Here is a 16,645-nt window from a genome sequence, read left to right as displayed (position 1 = left end):
CCCATTGAACTACATGCAGAACGGCTTCTTCCAGCTTTCTGTCAGCTGTGGATACTTCCTTTTGAACTTCTGTTGCGCCGTTTACCAAGTCATATTTTCTCTACAGATTGATGGAACATTTAAAATAGATATCCCCCCAGTTCTTTTGGGGTATAGTAAGGAGCACAACATGATCATGGAGCGAGGATTCGACTATGCCCGAAGCTTGAGTGAAGGCTCCTACATCACCCTGTTTATTACCATTGAACCTCAGCTTGTTCCTGCAGAGCCAGTTCGAGAAAAGGTAATGGGGTACAACTGGGAAACCCATGTGATGCTGAAGCATCAGAAACACTTGCAAGGCAAAGCTTCATAAACATTTCTTGCACCGTGTTGACAGGTTCGGTCTGCACTTAGTGCTCTTTGAGCTAGGACAGAACAATGGTGAGAGAACAGCTAACTGAGTAGTTAAGGTAACCAAAAACCGAAACTTGAGGTAAAGCAAGACAAATACAACTGTGTTTTGCTTTAGAAGAATCTTCTTTATGTGAAGGAATGAAATATGACAAATTACAAAATCAGATTGCTAACTGACATTTACTAGCAAGCATGTCGAGGTAATTTCCATGTTGTGTCTCATATTTGTGACTATGCTATTCATTAAGTTAACTCACACAGACATCATGTCTGATGACCTTATTGGGTCACCACAAATCACTTTATGAAATAAACATATGCACAAGTACTCTTAAACAGCTCCAGAAAACAATTTCTAGAATTTTCATTTTATGGCAACTGTTCCTCAACCTTCATCACTGGGAAATGGCAATAGCTTTCTTAATGTAACATACTAGTACAACTTTTACATTTACTACCTTCTTTATATTTGGGAAAGGATTGATCATATATTCATATATAAACTAATACAGTGGTGACAGCCACTACTACCATATTTATAATCCTGACTCTGGGGCTGGAGAGGTGGCTTAGCAAGTAAAGGGACTAGCCTTCAATGCTTCATGATCAGGATTTGATACCCCAGTACCCACATAAAGCCAGATGCACAAAGCAGTGCATGCATCTAGAAATTGTTTGCAGCAGCTAGAGATCCTGGCATACCCATATTCATTCATTACCTGTTTCTCTGCTTGGAAATAAATAATGTAAAAAAAAAAAAAAAGAGAGAGAGAATCCTTACTCTGTCCCTGGCTCTGTCAGATAGTAGATGTATGCTTTCTCCTTTAATACAGATGTTTTGGGCAGTGGGTCTTCAATTTACAGCTAGGGAAAATAAGGCTAGATTAGTCCAGTCACACAGGACGTACATGGCAGGAGTAACAATTTGGCATCTCTGTGACTCTACATAGTATATATTTAGACTTACTGAGCATTCAGTATGAGACAGACATTCTTTTTTTTTTTTAATAATTTATTTATTTGAGAGTGACAGACACAGAGAGAAAGACAGATAGAGGGAGAGAGAGAATGGGCGTGCCAGGGCTTCCAGCCTCTGCAAACGAACTCCAGACGCGTGCGCCCCCTTGTGCATCTGGCTAACGTGGGACCTGGGGAACCAAGCCTCGAACCGGGGTCCTTAGGCTTCACAGGCAAGCGCTTAACCGCTAAGCCATCTCTCCAGCCCGAGACAGACATTCTTTAAGCACTAGGGGTAGAGGAACCTAGACAGCAGGGGGAAATTCCACCAAGCAAATGTGTACATGAAGTTAACTATTAAGTTATTGAGCTGAATAGCTTATGGCACTGACTCCTTGGTTTCCACTGTAATCAAGACTTGAGATAAAAAACAGTATACTTCTGTTTGTTTTGCAGGATTGCAGTTTGGATCACAGAGAAAAATAATATGTGTATATTCCAGGTGCAATGCATTTTCAGGACAGGTGTTTCGAAGAAAAACAAGTGTACTGAAACTCAAAGTGATCTTAGATTCCCGGGTTTCTCATGATAGCTGAGGTCCCTAGAAAACAGAACAGATGCATTTCAAAGTATTTTCAGAATGGGAAATATATACTTAAATGTTTGTCTCCATATGCAAACTGAAGAGAAAACCAATAAGCATGTGTATACAGAAATGCCAAGGCTCAGAGCAGCATCGTGACATTGAGTTGGCCTGGATACATGCTGTCCCAATAAATTAATAAAATAAATAAGTGAAAAAAAGAAAAATAACAGATGATTTTGCTATTTCCATGAATTCTTAAGAAAAGTAGTCATGTGGAGATAAGCTTTCCAAAGACAAGAAAGCAGCAGCCCCTATCTGTGACTGGCAGAGAGGTTGAGGACTGCGGCTCCATTCCCAGCCTAACCTTGCCCTGCAGGGCCTCTGAGAGCCCTCCTGTGCGTAATTCTCATTCCTGCAACCTTTCTTTCCTAAGGCTGTGAATCAGGCAGCCAGCTGCTGTCTTTGGAGACATTTCACTGCCCCAGTGTGACTGTGTGTAGCATTTCTCTTACACTTCTGCAAGGAGGCCTTATTATTTGACTATTTGATAAAGAAGGCACATTGGTGGAAATGCTCCTGCTATCTTACAAATGCAGAGTCAGAATTTCCCACTTGTGCCTTACCTGCAGACTACTCAGGAAGTGGAGACTCTAACTCTGAAATATCAGAACTACAACCAGGAAGGAGCTGTTTTTACTAATAGCAACTTTCAGCTGAGCAGATTTGAATTGTTCCTCCACCTCCATCCTAATTCCAGATGATTTTTTAAGTATTTACTAGTGAAAAAAAATTTTAAAGCCAACGGGAACTGAAATAGTTATTTTTAAATCCCTTACGTTAGTTACACTGTATTGGTTAAAAACAAGTTTTTGAAATGTATATTAACAAAAATCTTCCTCTCATTTTTTTCCTTCTTGCCTGTGGTAGATGAGTGACATGCTTAAGAAGGTATCAAGTATATTGTTTCATAATCCATCAGCAAATAGTTATTATGCCTTAACTAGACTAGCTGCTTCTGTCCACTAACCCCAGGAGCACAGACAGGTGCTGAGTCCTATTGTGTGTGTGATTTTTTAGCAAGGAAATATCAATGCCACAGTATCTATGAAGTATGTTCGCTGAGGGCTAAGGATGCAGTCCCGTAGTAAAGTATGACTTAGCATGTGCAAGACCCTGTCTTCAATCACTAATATTAAAAAAAAAAAAAAGAAAGACTGTTTTCTGATCTATTTGCCTGTTTCATTCTGTCAGAGTTTCAGTTGACAATGAATCCAAAAAGTCATGGGTCTGAATATCACCTGTGTACATGGGACTAACCTGCTCTACGTCAAAAGCTGCAGAGCCCATGACTGCTGCTTGCAGAGGCAGCACAGCTCTACACATGAGCTCTGGTTAGTTAGAGCTATCCCAGTGTAGGTGTTCAAAGGCAGGACACACTCTTTCCATTTCCTATAACATTCCAAATTTCATACCTGAATTTCTTTCAGACTAACAACCCAAATTCTTTTTGTATTCAGTTTTTCCATGACATTTTTCTTTTAAAAAAAGTTTTAAAACTTTTTATTGAAAACTTCCAGTAGTATAGACAATATAACATGGTCATAAGCCCTTCCATGACATTTCTTGTACCTCAAATATAGCATATTTCTTCTTAAGTTACTATTTCAGTCCATGTAATGACATTTTGGTGGCTGAGCATTAATGACTATTAATATGTATTAAGTGCTTAGCATGTGCAAGCTAGGTGGTAGGTATAGGAAGGGGTACATTCAAACACAGGATCTACCCTCAATATGACTGGCCAAGATACACAACAGAACATTCAAGTCCAAGTAGCTGAGAACATTTTTGACATGCTTTTGTCAGCTTAAAAGGTCAAGAGTCAGTACTAGTGATGATTCTGTTGTTCTTCATAGATATGCCCTGAGGCCTGCATACTCCTCTTGTAGCTGTTCGCCCAGCACCCACCCCCGGCATCCTGGGCTACCCCTCATAGAATCTGCTAGAGTATCTTCACTGCCTACTTGCTTATCAGTTCCCCTGTAGACTAGAAGTTCTGGAAGGGATTGTGTCTCACTTCTGCATCCAGAGTGTCTGGAATCTTTTGGACTTCTAGAAATTATTTTTGGGGGAAGGGGTATGCTTGTTTGTGATAGGGTCTCACTCTAGCCCAGGCTGACCTGGAACTCACTCTGTAGTTCCAGGCTGGCCTCAAACTCACAGTAATCTTCCTACATGTACCTCCTGAGTGAATGCTGGAATGAAAGGCGTGTGGCACCACACCTGGCTACCTTAGACTCCAAGAAAGTATTTTCAAAAGAGTAGATGAATAAATAAATGTTTGCATTTAAAGGAACACATATTAATTCAACAGTGTTTTTTTTTACACCATCCTTTGTTCATAATACCTCGCATTTCTAAAATTACAGTTATTTCTGGTTTGACAATTCTACCCTAGGAATCTGTCACATAATTGAGATGTCCTGTTTCTGAGTCTTCCCTATGAAAAGTCAGCATCAGAATATACAAAAAACTCTATTCCTTGGGGTCATCCATCAGTATCCCACCATTTAATTTTTAAGATTTTTATTTTTTTATTAGTTTTCTATTCAGCAAATACAGGCAGTTTGGTACCATTCTTAGGCTCATCCATGACCTACACCCTCTCCATTGGCCCCTCCTTGTTGAGGTATATGGGTCATGTCTTGTGGAGTTAGCCCACAGTTATTGCTACGATAAATGTCTCTGCATATCCTGACCCAATATGTGGCTCTGACATTCTTTCCGCCCCATCTTCCGCAAAATTTCCCTGAGCCATGTTGGGTTCATTTTTGGTCTGCTTCAGTGATGGGGTGTTGGGGGCCTCTGAGGCTCTGGCTCTCTGATTTGGTAGGAGTTGATTTTTCTCTGTATTGGTCTCCTTCCCCCTTGTGCTGGCATCTGGTTCATCAGGAAATCAGCACCCTTGCTCGTTTCGCTAATTTTCCTTAGTTTCAGCTGGGGCCCTTTTGAGGTATGATGGGGTGGCTCTCTCCTTAGGATCTGCAGATCTCTGAAAAAGAGAAGCAAATTCTCCAACGGAGAGTAAGTTAGTTCCAGGATAAATGAAATAACCCTTACTTTTTTTTTAATAGAGAGTTTAATAGGTGTAGGCCCTCTTGTAGCCCATCATTGATGGTAGCTTGATAATGGAGAGAGGATTTATATTTGGATATGATTCTGACTTGTTTTCCAGCTCCAGCTATGGGTCCCATACCACTGAGGGGATCAGTTAGCCAAATCAAGAGCAGTTGGTTCCCCACCATGGCTGTGTGCCACTATTGCACTTGTGTGGGCATCACAACCGGTTATTTGTTGCTAAGTAGGTTAGACCATGAGCTGCTTGGAGAGAGATTGGATATTTCCCCCAGTTGCCCAGGTAGGTAGCACCTTCTGGTACTAGATATGCTGACTGTTTGGGGACTGACTCTCTCCTGGCTTCCAGCCATGCCATTCCATTTTTCATGTCAGCTGCATATGGTGTCTTCAGCAATAGGGTCTTATCACTAACCTTTGGTGGGTCAAATTTTTAAGATTTTTATTAAGCCAATAGTTTCCATATAGCTGCTTGCCTATTCACTATTTTTTTTTCATTTTTGTTGAATGTGTTCACTGATCAGTCTAACTTGTAAATTAAAAATTGAATTTAAAAAAGCTGAAGCGGCAGTGGAACAAGATGGTTTCATAAAAAAAAACACTTGGCCTTACTTCCAAAATACATGTGTGACTCATATTGACTGGAATCTGAATGTGTTCTGCTGTGTGTCCTATGATCATGACCTCCATGCAGTGTTTCTTTTTGAAGTTTGATTCTCAGGAAGATGAGAAATTGCTCCAAGCAACAGAGAAGTTTCAAGCTGAATGTGCCTTAAAGTTTCCCCATCGTCAGTGCCTTACAACAGTAATTGACATAAGTGGGAAAACAGTTTTTATTACACGTTATCTCAAACCTTTAAACCCTCCTCCGGAGCTCCTTAATGTTTACCCCAATAATTCACAAGCAACTACAGTAAGTATTTCATAGCCAATCAGTACTGTCGTTCAAAGTGTTTTATGATTTCAATATATTCCTTTACATAGTCTATAGTATAAGAGATGAACTGCATGAAGATCATTAGTAATTTATGATTGAAACTATTTTATTGCAATAAAGATTTCTTTCTTAGAAAAGTCTGATAGGGCTAGGTAGATGGCTCAATGGTTAAAGGTTAATTCCCTAGTACCCACATAAAGCCAAACAGACATTTGTTTGCAATGGCAAGAGACCCTATCATGCCCATGCACACACATATGCAAATAAAAAATTAAGATACGCAATAAATACGACCTTCTGTATAGTTTTGATGAGGACTAAGAAAGGTAGTATTAATATAACATTTACAAAGCACTTAAAAGCATTAACTTCATGTTGTACACACATGAAACTCATTTTAAGAAATGAAGTAGGATGTCAGCTATTTTATGTGAAATTTTTTAAAGCTAATCTTGTTCACACAGGAACTGGTAGCTCGGTACGTGTCCCTGATTCCTTTCTTGCCGGACAGTGTTTCGTTTGCTGGCATCTGTGACCTATGGAGCACATCTGATGTAAGTCCTTCTTCCTCACAGACTTTTGCCTACTTAATGGCTAAGTAAGCTAAATGGCTTACATGATTTTATATCACAACATTCATTAATCATTGTAAAAATCTACTTGGCCATCTGTTTAGTAGGATGAGCTAAATTTGGAAAAAATCTGGTTCATTTTTCTTAAATTTCATAAGTTTCAAAAAAGAAAAGGGCTACATAACCACTTGCTTAGAATATGTGAGGCCCTGGGTTAGACACTAAACACAAAAAATAAAAATAATACCTAAATTAAATCAAAATGAGATTAATCACTTAAATAGACCTACAACAAACATGGAGATCCGACAGTTATCAATAATCTCCCAACCAAAAAAAGCCCAGGCCCAGATGGATTCACTGCTGAATTTTACCAGACCTTTAAGGAAGAGCTAACACCATTGCTTCTGAAGCTTTTCCAGGAAATAGAAAAAGAAGGAATTCTACCAAACTCCTTCTATGAGGCCAGCATCACCCTGATACCAAAACCAGGCAGATAGAACAAAAAAAGAAAATTACAGACCAATCTCCCTCATGAACATAGATGCAAAAATTCTCAACAAAATATTGGCAAACAGAATACAAGAATATATCAAAAAGATCATTCACCCTGACCAAGTAGGCTTTATCCCAGAGATGGAGGGATGATTCAATATACGCAAATCTACAAATGTAATACATTATATAAATGGGTTGAAGGACAAAAATCACACGATCATCTCATTAGACGCAGAGAAAGCATTTGAAAAACTCCAACATCCCTTCATGATAAAAGTCCTACAGAGACTGGGAATAGAAGGAACATATCTCAATATAATAAAAGCTATTTATGACAAGCCTACAGCCAACATATTACTAAATGGGGAAAAATTGGAAGCTTTTCCATTAAAATCAGGAACAAGACAAGGGTGTCCACTGTCCCCACTTTTACTTAACATAGTTTTGGAAGTCTTAGCCATAGCAAAAAAGCAAGAGACACACATAAAAGGGATACAAATTGGAAAGGAAGAGATCAAGTTATCATTATTTGCAGATGACATGATTCTATACATAAAGGACCCTAAAGACTCTATTAGCAAACTGTTAGAGCTGATCAAAACCTACAGCCATGTAGCAGGATACAAAATAAATACACAGAAATCAGTAGCCTTCATATATACTAACAACAAACACACAGAGGATGAAATCAGAGAATCACTCCCATTCACAATTGCATCAAAAAAAAAATAAAAATAAATAAATAAAGTACCTTGGAATAAACCTAACCAAGGAAGTAAAGAATCTCTACAATGAGAACTTTAAAACACTCTAGCGAGAAATTGCAGAAGACACTAGAAAGTAGAGAAACATCCCTTGTTCCTGGATTGGAAGAATCAATATTGTGAAAATGGCAATCTTACCAAAAGCAATCTACACATTTAATGCAATCCCTATCAAAATTCCAAAGGCATTCTTCATGGAAATAGAAAAAACAATCCAAAAATTCATTTGGAATCACAAAAAAACCTTGAATATGTAAAATAATACTGAGCAACAAAAATAAGGCTGGTGGTATCACCATACCTGATTTTAGCCTATACTACAGAGCCACAGGAACAAAAACAGTGTGGTATTGGCATAAAAACAGACAGACATGTAGATCAGTGGAACAAAATAAGAGGACCCAGATGTAAGCCCAGGCTATAGCCACCTGATATTCGATAAAAATGCCAAAAATACTCATTGGAGAAAAGACAACTTCTTCAGCAAATGGTGTTGGGAAAACTGGATATATATCTGCAGAAGGATGAAAATAGGTTCTTCTCTCTTGCCATGCACAAGAATTAAGTCCAAATGGATTAAAGACCTTAACATCAGACCTGAAACTGAAACTGCTAGAGGAAAAAGTAGGGGAAACCCTTCAACATATTGGTCTTGGCAAAGACTTTCTGAATACAACCCCAATTGCTCAGGCAATAAAACCACAGATTAATCACTGGGACCTCATGAAATTACAAAGATTTTACTCTGCAAATGACACAGTGAAAAAAGCAAAGAAAGAGGCAACCTACAGAATGGGAAAAAAATCTTCGCCAGCTATATATATGATAGAGGATTAATATCTAGGATATACAAAAAACTCAAAAAGTTAAATAATATGGAATCAAACAAGCCAATCAAAAATGGGCTATGGAGCTAAATAGAGCATTCTCAAAGGAAATAATGCAAATGGCATATAAGCATCTAAAAAAATGTTCTATGTCACTAGTCATCAGGGAAATGCAGATTAAAACTACATTGAGATTCCATCTCACTCCTGTCAGATTGGCCACCATCATGAAAACAAATGATCATAAATGTTGGCGGGGATGTGGAAAAAGAGAAACCCTTCTACACTGCTGGTAGGAATGCAATCTGGTCCAGCCATTGTGGAAATCAGTGTGGAGGTTCCTAAAACAGCTAAAGATTGATCTACCATATGACCCAGCTATAGCACTCCTAGGCATATATCCTAAGGGCTCATCTCATTTCCTTAGAAGTATGTGCTCAACTATGTTTACTGCTGCTCAATTTATGGTAGCTGGGAAATGGAACCAGCCTAGATGCCCCTCAACTGATGAGTGGATAATGAAGATGTGGCACATTTATACAATGGAGTTCTACTCAGCGGTAAAGAAAAATGAAGTTATGAAATTTGAAGAAAAATGGATGGATCTGGAAGGATTATACTAAGTGAGGTAACCCAGGCCCAGAAAGCCAAGTGCCACATGTTCTCCCTCATATGTGGATCCTAGCTACAGATGATTGGGCTTCTGGGTGAGAAGGAAAATACTTAGTAGCAGAGGCCAGTAAGTTAAAAAGGAGATATAAAGGGAAGAGAAAGGAAGGCAGGAGGGTATTTAATAGGTTAGTATTGTATATGTGTAAGTTCAATGATTGAGATGGGGAGGTAATATGATGGAGAATAGAATTTCAAAGGGGAAAGTGGCGGGGGGAAGTCATTACCATGGGATATTTTTTTATAATCATGGAAAATGTTAATAAAAATTAAATAAAAATAAGTAAATTATAAAAATAAAAATAGAACATTGCTTTAAAAATATTTTCCAAAATGAACTAATTTCAGATGTCTTGGTGCTAACTTATCCCAGTATTAAATTAATAACATCCCAATTATATTCATAAAAAATATCAAACTTTCATCCTTACTTCTTTTTTTTTTAATTTTTATTAACATTTTCCATGATTATAAAATATATCCCATGGTAATTCCCTCCCTCTCCACCCCCTCATCCTTACTTCTTAATATACTCCTTGTCATTTTTTTTCCTCTCTCATCTACCACATATGAGACATTGGACTAAATCCTGGACTGTAGGTAATATGAAACAAGCCTATGTAATCTCAGGGATTTAATGTGTTTCTGGATTTAAGTTGAACTATGTTTGAATAAAATTTAATATTTACAACTTCTCTTGACAGAAGAAGAAATTTCAGTATACTTTAAATGTTTTGCTCTCTTGTATATTTTGACAATGCGAATGTTCAAAACTTTTGGAAGAAACGTTTCATAACTTGATAGATGTAACCCTCAGGGTAAATACAAAATGCATAAAGAAGAAAAATAGCTCAGGTACAGTTGGGCTGGCCTGAGCTTCACCATGTCTTTGGTATCAACTCTTTCTGTGTACCTTCACCTCTGCAACAGTAGAACTGGACTTCCCTCAGAGAGCTCTTGTAGGATTAAATGAATCTTTAGTCATATTATGTGCATGCTTTTAAGAACATTAAGCCCATAGTGCCTAAGTGAATATACATATTCAAAATTTAAACTAAAACTTGGAAATTTACCTATCTCATCCCCCCTAATAATGACTATTGATTCTAGAAATTCACATTATCATCATCATCAATGTTAGAGAAAACACTATGTCCACTAAAGAATTATCAGTGCAGTATGAAAACTGGGAAAAGATTTGAGGAAAAGGTCTGATGCATTAAGTCACTAATCTCAACTATGACATTAAAATCTTGCATGAGTGGTACATGTCGGAAATCCTAGCTCTTGAAAGCCTGAGGCAGGATGATCCACAGTTCAAGGCCAGCCTGGCTATATAGCCAATTCCAGATCAGCCTGAGCTACAAAGCAACTCTTGCCATAAATCAGTGGGTAAAGACCTGGAAAACTAATCCAGAATGAAGCAGTCATTGTAACCTGTTTTCTTTTTGCCAGCAATTTCTTGATCTACTGGCAGGAGATGAAGAAGAGCATGCAGTATTACTATGTAATTATTTTCTCTCTCTGGGTAAAAAGGCCTGGCTGGTGATGGGCAATGCCATTCCTGAGGTAAGACATGTATGCTTGTCATGTGTTCTAGATCATCAACAGGAATAGTTTTATAGCATTCTTTTGATTTGTTAGGCTTTAAGAAGCACATAGATACCATGACAGGCAGGCAGGCAGAGCAAGCATTGAAAAGACAGGAAATGATTTAAGTGAGTCAGAGCCCTTACACAGAACTTCACATTGTGTCTTTGGCAAACCTGAATCCTTTCTTTACCATCTGAAGCCCCTGTTTTGCAATGTTCTTTTAATATATACCTCACCTCATTGATGTTTCTAAATAATCTCATTCCCTTGGTAATCTTATGGTCTTCATGTAAGGAGTAAAAGAGAGTGTGAAGTGTGGTCAGGCGAGGAATCTCTTCTTTCACACCCATGTCTTTCACTGCTGCTAATCTAAGAAACATCTGGGAAACAGAAAAGATAACCACAGGAAGAAAGAAAACAATGTCGGCTGCTACATTTTGTTACTATTATTGCTATTTTTACTGATGGTCAGAAGTTTATTCCCTACCCCATAGCAAAATATCCCCAGGTTTTGGACACAATGAGAAATTCCAGGCACAAGGTTTAAAAGTTCACGTAGAAGGGAGCAGCTTATCTAAGAATTGTTTCAAAGAGGCCATAATGACCTAGGAATCCTGAATAGTACATAGCATAACTTGGTACAAGGAAAAGGTAACCAGGCAAGGAAGTCACAAGGCTTGGGTTGAAGGTCTATGAGGAATCTTCCTTAGAACATGGGCCCCAAGCAAGTCACTTCACAACTTTACTCTACTTGGGAGCATCAAGTGAAATTGTGCACTAGCCATATGTGAATACTCATTGTAATAAAATAATCTAACAACATACAAGTATTTGGAGTAATGAGTAAATGTACTTCAGGGTCCAAGCCCCAAGTCCACGCTCCTATCCACAGGTAGTCACTATGTACATGAGCACCCTTTCAAAGCTTCAGTGCATTTATATAAGTAGATACATCAAAGGCATTTTATTAGAAATTAAAAAAAACTATCCAGACATTATAAGCCTTCTAGATACTTAAATGGCCATTTTACTGACTCTAAAAAGAAAATGCTATTGTCTGCTTATTTCCACTAACTACAGGTCTTCAGCCAATTTTAAGATATACTAGTTAGGTAATGTGACTACCTTATTTGGTCACTATACTGCACTGATATTAGCTTTAAATTTCTTGAAAAGAATTGATTGCATTTTTTGAAATCCATTAAGTATGAGATTTTAGAAATCAGAGGGCTAAAATAACTTGTTCAAATTACCATTGGCCTTAATTCCATGCTTAATTAATTATTTTTAATGGCTATTTCCTTTCAGGGTCCAACTGCCTATGTGCTATCTCGGGAAAAAAATCATTATTTAATATGGAATCCTTGCAGTGGGCATTGCTATGGACAATATGATACCTTCTGTCCCTTGAAAACTGTAGGCTGTTTAATTGGTCCTGATAATGTGAGTATTACCATTTCCTCCTAAATATCGTTGGCAGACTGTGGGTTATTTTTCTTTTAAGTTGACTGATTTACATGTTGTATCTCTAAAAAATACACAAACATAAACATGTATACACATACATAGCAACATAAAAATGACAAACATTATAACAGAACTAGCCACCTAATAATCCCAGAAAAAGGTTGGTGATATGATTTAATGATTAACATACTTGCCTGTGAAGGCCAAGGACCCGAGTTCAAATTCCTTAGTACCCACATATGCCAGATGCACAAGGTGGCACATGTGTCTGGAGTTTGTTTGCAGTGGCTAGAGGCCCTGGTGTGCCCATTCTCTATCTGCACCCCCCCCCAAATAAGTAAAAAACAAATAAATAAAATATTTTTTAAATAACTACAAACCCAGATACAATTTTTGGTTAGTCATCTGGCCTTCATAGTAGAATGAAATTAAAGAAAAATATACTGGCTCTTTCTTGCTTATTCTTCCAAATAGAGCTTACAATGTCCAGTTTCCAGTATAGAATCAAATTTTATCACCTAAGATTTTTTTTTTTCTTTTTCAAAGCAAGATTCCAAGATACCCATGACCTGCAGTATTCTCTAGTAATTTCGGTTGTACCCAGTTTGGGGGCATTGATTTTATTGGGAAGAATGCTATATAAAGTAGTGATTAAAAACAAAGGTCAGGGGCTTGGAGGGATGGTTTAACAGGTAAGGCATTTTCCTGCAAAGCCAAAGGACCCATGTTAGTCAGATGCACAAGGGGGTACATGCGTCTGGAGTTCGTCTGCAGTGGCTGGAGGCCCTGGCTCACCTTTCTCACTCTCTCGCCCCCTCTTTCTCTGTCATATAAGTAAATAAAAATAGTAAAAATAGAAAATATTTTCGAAAAGGTCAGTTGGAAATAACTACCTATAAAGTATCTGTATGTATGAAGTAAAATGAGCACATGTGTTATTTTGGAATGAATACTTTAAAGAAAGGGGGGGGGGACATGAGTTAAGGCTTCAGACTGCCTGAATTTAAACCCTAACTTCTTCATTTATTAGTTATGTGAGCATGGGAAAGTCCTGGTTTTTCATGCTCTCAGGCCCTTTATTGGTAAAACAGAGGTGACAATAGTCATTACTGTACAAATCATTAGCTTCTACCTAGGTGACCTCTGAACTTAATTACAGAAAGTACACATGCTTCTCTAAAATATGTGTGAAATATGTGTATGTGTTATTTCTCCTGGTTTCCTGCTTCTTTGGATATCAATCACTCAGATTCAAACTCAAGATTTTCCCTTAATTTTTTCTCTCCCTTCTTACTTCCTCATCTTTAATCCAATTTTATATTTCAAATTATATAAATCCTACCTCTTCTGTTTCCCAAATCTTGCCATTTTTGTTTCACTCTCCATTAATGTAACATTCCAACTAAATAAACTCCAGCTCAGTTCATTTTTTGATAGTAGTGCTTAATTAAATGTTTTAATGTTCATCACTGTATAGAATTTTAAGAATAAACACCTCTCTAGATTTCAAAGCTTAAAACCACTGAACTCTATCTTTATTCCATTGCTGGTATTCCCCCATGGCTTTTGGTACATTCCTTACCCTACAGCCAAGTTAAAATTCTCAGATGCCTTCTGAAAAGAGCCTTAATCCAAACTTTGGGTCAATACTACTTATTTCCTTTTCTACTTTGTACCTGTCTCTAAATTTGAAACATTCAAGGTCCTCCAAACTCATCAAAACTTTTCTAGCTAAGCACAGTGATAGTGTAGACATTGAGGTTTATCCAAGGCAAGATTATTGCTAATTGAAAACATCCCCCAAAACTCTTTTCTATTCTTCCCTAGAAAACCATATATGGCAGTGACACCTAAATGTATCTACAGCTCATCTAGCTTCCCAGAATATCCAGTCACCTGTTCAGCACCCCATCTGGATGTCAGACAGACATCTCATACCCCAACTTGAATTCATATTTTCATTTTCATCCTCCATCCTCTGCTCTACATTCTAGTCTCTCAGCAAATCCTACTGACTCTATACTCTCAGCATCCTCAGAGTCCAGCCACAGCTCACCAACAGCACTGTTCTTGTTTTCATTTAAGTCACCATAGCTTTCTCCTGGATTACTCAAAATAACATCCTAACTAAAGACTTCACTTGCCATAGCCTCTTCAGTCAATTCAAATTAGCAAAGAAAATTCTTGTTAAAACGAAGGCAAATTATGTCACTCTTCTGCCCAAAGTACTTGTGTTTTTCTTGCTCAAGTAAAAATAAAAACCTAAATCTTCAATATTTTTTTGTTTTTATTTTTACTTCTTTATTGGAGAGTGACAGAGAGAGAGGGAAAGAGACAGAAAGAGAGTGAATGGGTGTGCCAGGGCTTCCAGCCACTGCAAATGAACTCCAGACGTGTGAGCCCCCTTGTGCATCTGGCTAACATGGGTCCTGGGGAATCGAGCCTCGAACTGGGATCCTTAGGCTTTACAGGCAAGCACTTAACAGCTAAGACATCTCTCCAGCCCAAAACCTAAATCTTCAAAATGGCCCTTGTGGCCTCCCTAATGCTACACCATCCTGCCCCTTCCTCTGCTGATGTCACTGTTACATGCCCACACCTCTGTAGCAACTTAATATTCCCTGACAGTCATTAAACCCACTTTGCATGTGCTTCATACTTCATGTGTGTTGATGATTACTCTTCCCTTACTGGACTTCTTCATAAATTTCTTTTACATATCTTGCATTTTTAATATGACACTTTTGCAGGGAGACTTTACCTGCCCACCTTAACATATCATCTGATCCTGAATGTTAGTTTCTCCATAGTTTTTTTAGTGACAGACACAGTGACTATAGCAAAGGCTTAAACATTTGCTTTCATCAACCTGTGCATCATTTGGGAAGGTTCTGCTAATTGAGGCTAGGCGGATGGGCAGCTTGGCTGCATGCAGTGGTAGCACAGATCTGCTACTCACTATAGACCTGCAGGTTGACAGAACTGTGCTTCAGGAACACAGAACACCTCTTCAGCTTAGACTGATCCATCACACATTGTTACTTCAGCCCAGTCTTCTGACCAAAAGTGAAGGGATAGGGAGGTGGAAATAAATCAAAAATAACCTAAATGAGGCCAATGATACATTCTACCACATCACTCAAAATTATCTGATAATCCACGTGCTCACTTGACCTGTCACCTCATTAGATACCATCATCTATCACGATCCTTTCACTAGACACTCCATTAAGGTAGAGACTGTTTCATTCACTACTTTATCCACAACCATCGCTGCACAGGTACTTGACTAAATATGTTGAGCAGACGCTTGGTGAAATACTTCTTACACACATTATATGAATAAGTTTATCATTCATGCACACAGTCTTCAATATGACCACTATATTCCAGGAACTATGCTGCATCATGGAGCGAGTATGGGATGTGGTCAGTATTCTCAGGCAATGATTTTATCCTCTGGGAAAGACACAAATAGAGAGGCTGTCATGAGCAATACAGAGTAGGAAGAGCTACCAACTACTGAATGAGCACTTGCTATATTCCAGGCATTGTTCTGAGAGGTATACATGAAATAACTCATTGAAACTATTCAGCCATATGAAACAGGTACTATTTTCCCTTCACTTTTATAGAGGAGGGGACTGAAACACACAGAAGTTACAAAAATCATCCAGAGTCAGACAATGAGAATGTTGGGTGTGAAATCAGATGGAAGTGGTGTGGTTCCAGGACCAGTATGGTTCACTACTTCAGCAAGACAAGTGCCATCTCAGATACTGCAGAGGGCCATGGAGACAAGAGGAGAGAGATGGACAAGCAACTCAATTAACAGAATGGGAAGGGTGGCACCACAAAAAGATAGCTTAAGGAGAGGTTGTCCTTGTTTCCTACACTGGATTTTACATTCAGAACTACATTCCACCAAATATATCAACAGTAAGGATCACCCCAAGATTTCTGATACTGCAAAACGTGAAAGGGACAATAACATATGATACTTCTGATAGTAAAATTAATAGAAACGTTATACATTTTCAAAAATGATAGAAATTATATAGCCTATCTAAACACTTACTCTGCTTACTGCATCTACATACCACACATACATCTCACATATATGTACAAATCTGCTAACAGGGCTGGAGAAATGGCTTAGTGGTTAAGGTGCTTGCCAGGAAAGCCTAAGGACTTAAGTTCAATTCCTCAGTGCCCACATACACCAGAAGCAAATGGTGGTGCAT

General features: G+C 38.2%; 1 protein-coding gene across 5 annotated transcripts in view; it reads left to right on the top strand.

Annotated features, from left to right (window-relative positions):
- The window catches only part of Cc2d2a (coiled-coil and C2 domain containing 2A), a 128,714-nt gene that overhangs the window by 105,563 nt on the left and 6,506 nt on the right, over positions 1-16,645 (top strand). For all 5 annotated transcript variants that reach the window (XM_045161369.1, XM_004656067.2, XM_045161366.1 and 2 more), the window contains 5 exons: positions 107-283; positions 5,784-5,987; positions 6,476-6,565; positions 10,797-10,910; positions 12,243-12,377. In XM_045161369.1, the coding sequence (XP_045017304.1) occupies positions 107-283; positions 5,784-5,987; positions 6,476-6,565; positions 10,797-10,910; positions 12,243-12,377 (720 nt within the window). The remainder of the gene's footprint in view (positions 1-106; positions 284-5,783; positions 5,988-6,475; positions 6,566-10,796; positions 10,911-12,242; positions 12,378-16,645) is intronic.

The sequence above is a fragment of the Jaculus jaculus genome, chromosome 11 (genome assembly GCF_020740685.1).
Source record: "Jaculus jaculus isolate mJacJac1 chromosome 11, mJacJac1.mat.Y.cur, whole genome shotgun sequence".
In the NCBI taxonomy this organism is placed as follows: Eukaryota; Metazoa; Chordata; class Mammalia; order Rodentia; family Dipodidae; genus Jaculus; species Jaculus jaculus.
The sequence above is the reverse complement of the archived record's forward strand: the minus strand, read 5'-3'. Positions and strand labels throughout refer to the sequence as shown.